Source organism: Gymnoscopelus braueri (assembly GCF_963280865.1).
Source record: "Gymnoscopelus braueri genome assembly, chromosome: 3".
Taxonomy (NCBI): domain Eukaryota; kingdom Metazoa; phylum Chordata; class Actinopteri; order Myctophiformes; family Myctophidae; genus Gymnoscopelus; species Gymnoscopelus braueri.
Genome location: NC_137612.1, coordinates 18,282,007 through 18,294,124, shown reverse-complemented (window position 1 = coordinate 18,294,124; position 12,118 = coordinate 18,282,007). Strand labels below are relative to the sequence as shown.

General features: G+C 41.2%; 1 protein-coding gene across 1 annotated transcript; it reads left to right on the top strand.

Moving 5' to 3' along the window:
* The first annotated feature begins 3,797 nt into the window (after positions 1 to 3,797).
* On the top strand, positions 3,798 to 7,327 carry setmar (SET domain and mariner transposase fusion gene). The gene is made up of 2 exons (XM_080424513.1): positions 3,798 to 3,951; positions 5,512 to 7,327. The coding sequence occupies exons 1-2, from the start codon at positions 3,853 to 3,855 to the stop codon at positions 6,307 to 6,309; spliced, it is 897 nt and encodes a 298-aa protein (XP_080280639.1). The 5' UTR covers positions 3,798 to 3,852; the 3' UTR covers positions 6,310 to 7,327.
* Positions 7,328 to 12,118: the final 4,791 nt, after the last annotated feature.

The window sequence follows — 12,118 nt, the reverse complement described above, 5'->3', positions numbered from 1 at the left end:
GGCCTTGCATGGCAATCGGACACTGCATTCATGATTTGAGGCATTTTGTTCAAAAAATGTGTTTTGCTAAATTAGACCTGCTGGTGGCGCTATAACAGGCAAATATTAAAAGGGTAGCATTTGTTCCTCAACATAGTGTGAATGTGCGTGCAAAGTCTGACCCCAATCGGACGCTGCGTTCATGATTTGCGGCATTTTGTTCAAAACGGGCCACTCCTGCAAACTTTAGATGTGAATTTTAGCCAATCGGGATGGAATATGAAAAATTAAACAGATCCGTCTTGATCACATGACTATAGAGATGATGTGTATCGATTTGCGTGAAATTTGGATAAAATCGGAAGGAGTAATGTAAAGAAATATGTTTTACATAAGTCGGCCTCCTGGTGGCGCTATAAAAGGCAGATGTGAAAAATGCAAGGCAAAGGTTTTTCCTTGACCTCTAGGGAGTGCGCATACAAAGTTTTACGCAGATTGGTGCAGTTATAGGTAAAAACACGAATCGGGCTGTTATAGCGCCACCATGAGGCTGATTAGAAAAATCTCAAGTGGTATTTCTTCCTCGGCATAGTGGGAATGTGCGTGCAAAGTTTCACGGAAATTACATGCTGTGTTCATAATTTGAGGTATTTTGTTCAAAACGGAGCAGTCCTGCAAACTTTGGAAGCCATTTTTAGCCAATCAGGATGGAATATGAAAAATCTGAAAGATCTGTTTTGTTTAATGACTATAGAGATACTGTGTACCGATTTGCGTGATGTTTGGACAGAATCTATAGGAGTACTGTGAAAAAAGTTTAGCAAAAAGCGGCCTCCTGGTGGCGCTATAACAGGGCCATGTGAAAAAATTGGGGCAGAGGTTCTGAATTGGCATCCAGGGAGTGTGTGTGCGCAGTTTCGCTGCAATCAAGCCAACGGTGCGGGAGATTAGCTGTCCACAGACGGACGGACGGACGGACGGAGCCTGGCGGAGACAATAAAGCTCAGTAGAAGCTATATTTACAGAGAAAGGAGGGGTGCCTGGCGGGGGGGGGGGGGGCAGAGGATTTTATCAAGATGTTCAAGGAGTTAAACTATGTCCACTATGTTCACGGAAGTGACATCAGGACTTCTGTGCTCTATAGAGCACCGAAGTCCTGACGTCACTCGTTCATCCCCAGGTTTGCGGAAGTAATTTCTCTATGGAGAATAACATTGGGTCATCTTAGAATCGTCTCATATAAGAATTGTGGTCCAAAAATAAACACCGCGTGTCGGCGTTATTGTCAGGGAGGAGGTTCTGTATCGTTTATGATAGTCAGTCACTTATATTTGATACAGTCTGTTTCTGGCGAAAATGTAACTAATTCGGCGGAAGTAACATTAGCGTTTTCTCACCGTCAGTTGATGCTTCATATCCATAAGAGTCACCCCGCCGGGGTCATGTGTTTATTTTTGGAACACAGTTCTTATTTGACGCGATATTCAATACGTCTATGGGATTCAGAACGGGGGTGGAAAACTGCAAACCAGGTAGACAAACAAAGGATGTGTAAATGACGTCAGACTTCGGCGGTCTATTGGTCCTCTCTCTCTCCCTCTCCTCTGGAAAAGTATGACATTCCAACTAAATTAGTTTCTATTCCACATCAGCTGTCGGTCGTACACTGAAAGCAATGTCAATGTAGCTACTGTATCAGTCTAGACTCTAGAATAACCTCTGAGTTGTTCTCTCTACAGTCCTCACCAACAGAGTAACATTTTTACACTCTCTCTCAGACTTAAATTAACACTTGACTGTAGTCAGAGTCTGGTATGCATGTCACTACTGTTAATACAGCAGAGAGAATGCACTTTGCTACTGCTAATACAGTAGACTGCACTTCAGTTAGAAACTATGGATAATGACTTATATTGCCTCTACATCCAGTGAACAGATGGAGCGGGGGCCTTCCAAAGACCTGTCGCAGTAGGATAGATAGATGATGCTACTGGCAGGAATCAGGAGAGGAGCAGGGTCACTCACATTGTTGTCCATTGGGCGGGATATTGCCAGAACACTGTGGGTTCCCTTTCAAAGTTAAGGAGTTCCAGCCAGGTAAGTGGAGGGAAGAATTCTCCCTTCTCCTTTGTTACTTTCAGCCAGCTTATAACCAACCACTCTCCATTGTCCGCTTGGTCTCATTCGTCTATGCTGTCATCATATAGCAATCACAGCACCAAAGAAATGAGAGACAGAGAGAGACAGACAGACAGACAGACAGACAGACAGACAGACAGACAGACAGACAGACAGACAGACAGACAGACAGACAGACAGACAGACAGACAGAGAGGGATACAACACAACAGCACCTTGTCTTGATCTTCTGCACACATTATCCTACACCTGCAGGCCATGAATCTATGCAAGATTAAAAAAATGATCATATTCCAAAACAAACCCAGCCCGATCACCACGATTATAAAGTATTTCTTGATACAATTGCCTAGAAACTAAAAGAACATCTATACCCACCTCAGCCTAAACATCAGCACCATGTGCAAGTTCAACTTCTCCAGGTCAAACAACCTGAGAGTCATGGCAAGAAGGGCTTTTTATTATTATGCCATCAAAAGGAACATTGAGTTGTTGGACACCAATATATTGGGCTCTGTTGAGACTTCATGCATTCTAGTATTATCATTAATTGTGCATATATTATCTTTATGTCACACTTGCTTTGGCTATGCAAAAAGCCCCTTTTGAATTGAATTGAATTGAATTGAATTGAATTGAATTGAATTGAGAACGTTGAGGGGTGACAAGACATGTTTTAGTTTAGTCTTATGCTGCCACCTGCTGTCCATTATTGCAAAAAGAAAGCTTTTGCAAAAGAAAGGAAATGAAAGACAGAAAGAAAGCAAGAAAACTGTTGTAATTTCTGTGGTAGATTAAAAGTGGGTTTGAGTCAAATTACTATTATATAGAGCAATAATTTTTTATTGCCAAAACGCAAAACGGTACCACTAAACGTAGATTAAGCTGAATGGAAGTGCATCCAGAGTGTTTCACATTCCTTTATTTTTCTTAGTAAGAATATAAAACCGTAAACGGTTAATACATTCTAATAAAGTCTTAAGGAACTGTAAATTAAAAATCTCTTGTGTAAGTTGTGTGGAGTGTGGACGACCTAAATAGTGTAATCACAGAGGTGTAATTATTCCACATTAACGCTAGGAGGAAAAGTACCATGTAGAGGCAGCGGAAGTTGCCCCTTTCTCCAAGTACCCTGCCCACAATGGGAGGGGTTGAAGGTTTAACTCCGCCCACCATCAGCTCCTCCCCGATCTGCAAGCTGCAGTCAGGGGCTTCTCCCTTTGTGGGCCGTGTTTTCAGCGTTGCCATGTCCGCTTATTATAAGCGATTTGGGCTTGTATTTCTGTAAAGTTGTAAATATTGGTAGTTGCGGGTTGCGTTTTTTTGGGGGGCTTGTTTCTAAAGTGTACTTGTTAATTTAGGCTTGCTTCCAAAATGTTTGATTATTATTTAAACCAGTCATTCCCAAATATTTTCATGAAAATGTTTTGTGCCAGGGAGCATTAATGTCGTTAGAATGTTTTAAAACATATTCCAAATATTCCACATTTTATTGCAAAGAGTTTTTCAAAATAGCAGATCTACAAGCTCACAACGTGTCACATCGCGACGCGTTGTGAGCTAGGTTTAAGTACTCATGTGGCCTAGTTGCTTCTTTTGGGCTTGTTTTCCTAGACCTGGTTGCTTATTTCTATCACAAAACATGGTAATACTGAAGTTCCCTTTGAAGGCTATCGACTGCTCTACCGAGCTACAGTAGTATGTTGTGTTGAATGAAACAGTTACAGATTTGTAATGAATTACAGTTTAAGTTTAGACTTGAGTAACAATCTCGAGGATATTCAAATTGGCATAGAAGCCAATGTCAGCGAAGAAGAGTACCCTGTATTCCAGGTAAACATGATGATGATGACACTAGTACGTACCTTCCAACAGAGCTAAGTCTGTTAGCCCTGATACATGACAGTCATGGATGAACTTCAACATAGTGTTTGTTCTTTCTCCCTTTTTAGCCCGTACATCTACACCAAAGTTCAGATTTCAAATATAAAGTGCTTACCCCATAGCCACGGATGTTACAATTATGTTCGGGTCCTCAGAAGTACCCGTATATTCCGTATTGTTCAATAAAAAGCATTTTAATCGTTTCGGTGGCCATTTTCTCCATGTGATTTCAACTACGCGACCCTATCGGTTGGGACGTGTATTGCACTCTGATACACTATAACTATGAGGAAAATGGCCACCGATCGGATCAAAATGCTTTTTATTGAACAATACGGAAGCTACGGTTACTTCTGAGGCCCCGTACATAATTTTAACATCCGTGGCCATGGGGTAAGCACTTTATATTTGAAATCTGAACGTTAATGTAGATGTAACACTATGTTGAAGTTCATCCATGACTGTCATGACAAATGATCGTCTTGGATCCATGGCTAAGTCTGTTAGCTACACGTTTGGCCACAACACAACCCACAACATGCATGTTGTGTCATGATGACAAGTGTATTAACTGATTCGTATGAACCCCCAAGACAACTTACACATGATTGCACTTCTTGTGAAATACTAGCCCAAGCAACTTAGATGCTATCCATGCTAGATGCAGATAATTATATCATCTAAGGTGAAATACCCCAACGCTTTAAATACAACATTGTACCACCAGATGGCAGCACATCACTACCACATTAATGACATCTCTAGAGCAGTGGTTCTAAACCCTGTGGGTAGATGACAGTGAAGTGACAATTTAAGGACTTTTAAGATCTTTTTAATGCCTAAAAGAAAAACCCCATTACTGGATCAAAAGTAATCAACAAACTATACTATAAAAACTGGTCAAACATTGTCCAAATTGTCAAATAACATAAGAAAGAGGCAAACATTATGAAAATAGCCGATCTACAAGCTCACGACGCCTTGCAACAGCTTGTAAATCAGCTATTTTCACAATATTTATCTGTGGAACCGAGTCAAACCAAATTGAATGCTTAAGATCCTACAATTCCAAGTGCTTGTCAGGGTTCGGGGTCCCCAGTTCAAATATGATTATTTTGTGGGGTCACGGCCTGAAAAGATTGAGAACCACTGATCTAGAGAAGCAAAATACTGTACCTCACCTTTATGAACCAAACAAACTGGCATAATTATACACAAGATAGATGGTAAAAAGTAAGAGTTAGATACCCCCCAGACACAATTTGTCCGCTGCATTTACCCATTCTGACAATTATGAGCAGTTCCGTTTTAATATGTCCATAATCTGATTCTGTAAGTTTAGCTATAGCAGGAAATCGAGGTACATTGGCTTTGTTTTCAGCGATTAGGCCAAACAAATGAGATGAGAGTCAAGAGTAAGTCCTGTACTACTTTAAAAGGATTTGGGCCCATAACATAACAACAGTGCCTTGATTGTCATTTATTTGATATTTCAATGTTATTTTTCAGTATTCACCCGATAATGTCCAGGGTCCAGGATGTGTCATCGACCCCAGCGAGGTAACCCTTCCCGGATGCTCTTGCCACACCCACTCCTGCTTGACTGACAGCTGCTGCTGCCTGCAGACATATGGACAGGCATACAACAGCTCTTGTTCACTGCTCGACCTGAGTAGTGCAGATGCTGCCTACTCCATGCCAGTATTCGAATGCAACACTCTTTGTGCTTGCAGTGAGGCCTGCTCTAACCGGGTGGTCCAGAAAGGCATTACACTAAGGTTGGAGGTGTATCGTACCAAGGAGCGTGGCTGGGCGCTGCGGACACTGGAGCCCATTCCCAGCAGGACTTTTGTGTGTGAGTATGCAGGCGAGGTGATCAGCTTTGAGGAGGCTATGCGTAGACAACTTGCCCAGAGGCCTGAGGATAATAACTACATTATCGCTGTGAGAGAGCATGCAGGCCAAGGCCCAGTCTCGCAGACCTTTGTAGACCCGTGCAGGGTGGGGAACGTAGGCCGGTTCCTCAACCACTCCTGCCTTCCCAACCTGTTCATGGTGCCAGTCCGCGTACACTCCGTGGTGCCCAGACTGGCACTGTTTGCTAGCCGGGACATTGACGCCCAGGAGGAGCTGACGTTTGACTATGCAGGAGGCTCCAGCAGCCAGCCTCATGTGGAACAGCCCATGCAGCGTGACGCCGCCATACAGGCCAGTAGGACGGCTACTCTCCAGAGGAAACCATGCAACTGTGGTGCTCAGAATTGTGCACGATTTCTTCCATTGGACATATCGGTTTTCAGTATCTGATCACACACTGTACACACCGATCTTGTTTATTTTTAACTGTAAATATACACAGTGTATGTACAGTAGATATAACATTTTTCTCAGTTTCTAACTATGTTTGAAGCCTATTATTACATTCTATTACATTATCTTGTGTCTGCTGTATTTTCTGTATCTGTATTGTCCATCGTGGTGAAGAGGAGGCTGTTTGACACACATTGGTAGAGTAGTTCCCCAGATGCACTCTACTGGTGGTGGAGTAATTTCTGTGCCCAACACACACACTACAGTATGTTGCCCTTAGCCAACTGATGAACAAAGGCCTCCACTGATCTGTCATCTTACTGCTACCACCCAATTTATATGTTAGCTGTGTCCAACGTAAATGTCTTATGGCTTTAAATGGATTTAAGTGTCATCTTTTCCTATAGCCTAAAGTGCCAATTTCTCACGCCAAACATAAATCTGGATAGAACTGAATACTGTTTCCAACTCAATAAACTATTGGAGTTGGAAATGGATAGTTTGGATAGTTCTACTCTCATTATAATGCCCTATATTCAGAAAAATGAACTCTTCATTCAGAATGGAAATAAAAGCTGTCATATCTGTCCATCTACTTAACTGTGTGTTCTTGTGATAATGTCCTCATCATAAATGTATTCTCAGATTTTCATTGCACCCAAATCCCAGAGGAGGAAGGAGCAATTAAAAAGGGCCAGAGGGTATTTCTATATAGTAACCAGTCTTATTCCCCAATCAGAGGAGGGGCGAAGGTGTCCCACTTTCCTGTGACCATTCTGAAATCAGGACCCTCTCCTCCCTCTCGAACTGCCCCATTTCCAGTCTAGACCTTCTTTTATCTTATTAATATCTAAATCTGGGTTAATTGAAAGGGAGACCATCCAGAAATGGGCCAGTGCACCAGTCACATTGGGACAGAGAGACTCTTTATGGTGGTGAGATGGAAGCCCTCTGCTTGTCAGAGACCACCATCAAGTAGGTTTGTTTTTGTGTCACCAAGACTTTCAATAGAAACCTACAGTATACTTTCTGATGATTACCTAGTATTTGAACATTTATTAAAAATGTCCCTACAAAAGTTGTGTCATTTGATGATTGCATGCCATGGGAGCATACTCAAGTTCCCTCAGCTCTATGTTCCCCCATCCCAAATTAGACCCTATGTTCCCTCAGCCCTATGTTCCTTCAGATGAGTACAAATGAGCTGATGTTTTTGCCCCAGTTTGTTTGTTTGTTTGTTTGTTTGTTCATTAATTTGTCTGTCTGTCTGGCTGGTTGTCTGTCTCTGTCTATCCGTCTGTCTGTTATCAGATATTTTTTAGCAAGATATCTCAAAAGATATTTTCATGGGCCAAGGAAAAACTGCAAAATCCATGCGTACTAACTAGTCCATACCCCGCGATGGGCACAGCCAAACTTCTACAAACAATTGGTAGACTTTTGAGTTATGCACTCGGTATGTATAGTTGCGTTTTTAACAGTGATATAATCCTGTTGGAGTGTGGTGTGTGTGACAACCCAATCATTTACGACCCGACTTGGAATCGTTACCACCCACAACCATTCGTGCTAGTGCTATGTTCCCCCTTCCCAAATTAGACCCTATGTTCCCTCAGATGAGTACAAATTGTTCTGTTCCAGTATAATTGGGCTGGACCAAGTCAGGATGGCAGAGGGGGCTTGTGATGTGTTTTAGAGTTGCTTATGGTCGGTTGTAGTAGTGAGGAAAGAATCATTGTCTTCTTCCTCGTGTCCAGCCATCTTCTATATCAGGTCAGTGGTTGTCGCAGGCGAGTGCAGCGGCATTTGGCTCGGCCACATCATCTCCAGTACATTGTGGAGTGGATAGCTACATCTCATGATGTGTTCCATGGTTTGTGGTTTAGATGTTAATGTCCATTTCTTCATGGATGCCTTGCAACGTCCTTCGCCGACCCGCAGACGGTTCAGTGTTTTCCAGACAGCCCAATGTTGGTCATGGCCAGTAGCAAGACATTCGTCTGCAGGTGATTCCCCTCTGTCCATCGGGTTGTCTGGCTGCCCAGGCTGTTCCACTGGTTGTGCCACTCTGTAATCCTGGCAGCAGGTGGTGTTGTGAAAGAGTACTTTTGTAGTTCATGGAGACTTAATACTTGCATGGTTTATTGTATGCTCTATCTAGATTTAGAAAACACCCCTTAGAGTGGTATAGTCAAGGCTGGCTCTTTAGCTCAGCTGAGCATAAATGCTTCTACTTGCAAGTAGACTGGAGTCCATGTTGAGGGTGAAGAGCTACATGTGGTGTTCACCATGTCCCTTTTTGTATTTTATATGGTGAAGAAATACACATTCTGGGTGCAACCTACGTATCTTCTTGTTTCTGCATAGTGGACACGCACACATACATCCAGAGAACCACTTTACTGCTATTTAGCACTGTTTATATTTAGTGTGAGATATGATCTACTGGTCCACAAATTTCAACATAAAGTTGATGATGAAATTTACCACTTCTGTAACTGGTCACTTCTCTCTTATTTTATTATTTTGTAATCAGTTTCCTCCCTTAAAGTGAAGTATCAAAGAAGTAGTAAAAGTATCAAACTGTCAGTAGTATCAAGATTAATATCAGAGTTTCATAAGCCATGTGCAGTACAATACTGGTTTGTAAAACGGACCGTAGGGGTCTTGCCCTATAGATTATCATGCTGGGGCCCTTTAATTTGTATTTATTTTATTGTATTTTTTGTACTTTATTTGATTGACAGATGAGCTTTCACTACTTATTATTATTTTTAAAATAACAAATATGAGGGCCGCTGTAATTAATATTCCCAGGCTGACTTTTGTTTCCAGTCCACCCATGACATGAAGTTGGTGATAAAATTGACCACTTCTGTAACTTGATCATACTTCTCTTTTGTCTTAAGTTTTCTCCCATAAAGTGAAAAAAGCACTTTCATAAGCCTGTGCAGTACCATACTGTATGGTTTGCAAAACAAACCTAATTTACAATTTAGGCATTTAGCAGACGCTCTTAATCCAGAGCGATTTACAATAAGCAAGGTAAACACATACTGTACATCAAATGCATAGAGACAGTGTATGTATAGTGCCTCAGTCATCTAGGATCATAGGTCAACCGAGAACCTAGCATCAGTTTAAAGTAAACTAAGATTCTTAGGGATTATCTATAAATCATTATCATCCATATTTTTAAGTACGATATAAACTATGTACACTTGTTTGAATGGGTGACAGGTCTGCATTGTTTAATTCAATGTTTTAAAAATGTTGCTGCTACTGTCGTCCATGCAGTGGGGGTGGTTGTGTTGGGTAGTATTTTTTCTTTGCTAATGATATGTCGGATTCATGCATATTTTCAGTCCAAATAAAGATATCAGCAATATCATGTGATTCTGAGGACCCCCTAGGGGTCACGGACCCCCTGTTGAATACCCACGTATTAGGGTGTCCCTGCTTCATCTCTGTCAGCTAAGGGGTCTTTGGTCTGAAAACCGTTGAAGACCCCTGCACATTATGGAAGAGACCGCAATGGAAACAAGCTGTAAGCTTTTTTGCGTTATCCTTTTGATTATAGTGGGTCAGACGTATGTTACATAATGTTTTATTTCATGATCTTTTCATGATCATGATAAAAAAGTTTTTGAGGGAACATAGAGCTGGGGGAACATAAGGCTGAGGAAACAAAGGCATGACCCCCATGCGACAATTATAGGGACTCGATTTTCGTACTAAGATGTCTTCTCTTAAATAAAAGACTACCGCAACACTATCTATACTTGCAATTAAAATATTAGAGAAATATTAGGCAATTATTAGTACTAAGATGCCCTATACCCCACCCTTCCCACTTGTACTACATGTCATCTGTCACCAATCTTTTGTTTGGCACTTGGCTCTTGAATGAGGTGAACCTCATTAACATTCTTTAGTTTAATCTTTCAACAAAGGTAACTTAGCCATGACAAGAACTTATCGAATTTGTAACACTCGATGACTCATGCCATTTGTGATTCAGTTGTCCCTTAAATCCCCATCGCAACAGGATTATGTGTATAGTAAGTGATTGGATATCATTTTCTTTTGTGGCGCAATGAAGCTTTGACACTTTAGTTGGAAAATATGTTATTTTAAATAAGTTATTTACACAACACTGTTGCCGAAGCATAAATCAAGCTTTTAGACTGTTCCAAGAACAGAGCTGCAGCTGAATCCCTCTTTCCCAGTACAGTCACCTAGCAACCAGCAGTTAATCATATGAGTTGAACTTCCCCTTGTGATGATGGCAACAGCGGGCACAGCTGTCTATATTAGTAAGGCATGCTGACAATAACCACACTGAGAAAAAAGCACAATAAATACACTGTATAGGGCCTGCTGCTTTCATTCTAAAGAGTACAAAGTTCAAGGAGAGGATAACATAATGCATTTACAATAACAATTCAGGCATTCAGCAGACACTCTAACCCAAAGCGACTTACATAGTGCAAGTTTGCATGAGTGCACATGATAAGAGAAGTCTATTGTTGGAGAATTCAGAAATTCTGGCAGTCTGGTGAAAGATTCTTCAATTTAAGGCATCTACACAATTATGTTCATACTGGAGATGTTTAAAAGAGCTTTGTCCTAGTTGTTTGATAAGAAGTGATAAAAAGTTATTCTGTTCATGAGACTGATACCACATGTCAATGAAGGAAATAGAAACTATTTTTGGGTGAGTGACCAGAGAAGAAATCAGGCCTGGCAGTGTGTCTGTTAAGAAATGGAGCATCTCTCTAATGAGGGAACAGATGTCCTTGCCATGAATCCTGCCACCAAATTGAAAGTCACCATAGAGATGAAAGGACAGCTATCTGCTGGCCAGGTCACAGCTGGCAAAGGCATCCAGAATCAAATTTTCTTTTGTAAAGATTTATTTATTGACAGTGTACAAAGTACATCCATGCATTTTTCTTTTTACACACCAAAACAAAAAAAGTCAAAAAAGTAAAGAAAAAGACAATAGAAAAATAAAAGCAAAAAGACAAAAAACAACCCTCCCCCCAAGCCCTCCCTCCACCCCAGAATGGCATAATATTCAACATAGACTACAACAACCTTGGCGGTAACAGCAAATTATAATAAAATCAACCAAGAGGAGTTATTGAAGGCATTAGAGATTTAAAAAATATATATATTTTGGGTTTTTACAGGAACATTGTACAGGATCTTCTCAGGAGTAAAATGAGACGAAGGTTTCTGTGATGGAGAATTTTCAGACTTCCAATTTACAAGGATAATTCTTTTCCCAGCCGTACTGGGAAAAATACCTCTTATGAATGTTCACATTAAAGGAGTAGTTCACCCAAAAAAATACTAATTGTCTCCGCCAGGCCGAAAGGCATGGCGAGAGAGTATGTTTTACCCCCTGTCCGTCCGTCCGTCCGTCCGTCCGTCCGTCCGTGTGTCCGTCCGTCCGTCTGTCTGTGACCAGCTAATCTCCGCCACCGTTGCCTTGATCGCAGCGAAACTGAGCACACACCCTGGATGCCAATTCCGAACTTCTGCCCCAAATCTTTCACATGGGCCTTTTATAGCGCCACCAGGAGGCCAATTTGTGCAAAACATATTTTTTGACAGTACTCCTTCAGATTTTGTCCAAAAATCCCGCAAATCTGTACACAGTATCTCTATAGTCATTAAACGAAACTTGTCTTTCTTATTTTTTATATTCCATCCTGATTGGCTAAAAATGGTTCCAAAGTTTGCAGGAGTACGCCGTTTTGAACAAAATGCCTCAAATCATGAACACAGCATGCAATTT

What these genes read in the sequence shown, in the direction of transcription:
- setmar (XM_080424513.1), top strand. Translation starts at nt 3,853, where the DNA reads ATGAATTACAGTTTAAGTTTAGACTTGAGTAACAATCTCGAGGATATT. An exon ending in AAGAGTACCCTGTATTCCAG is followed by an intron (nt 3,952 to 5,511) that starts GTAAACATGATG and finishes GTTATTTTTCAG; the next exon opens with TATTCACCCGATAATGTCCA.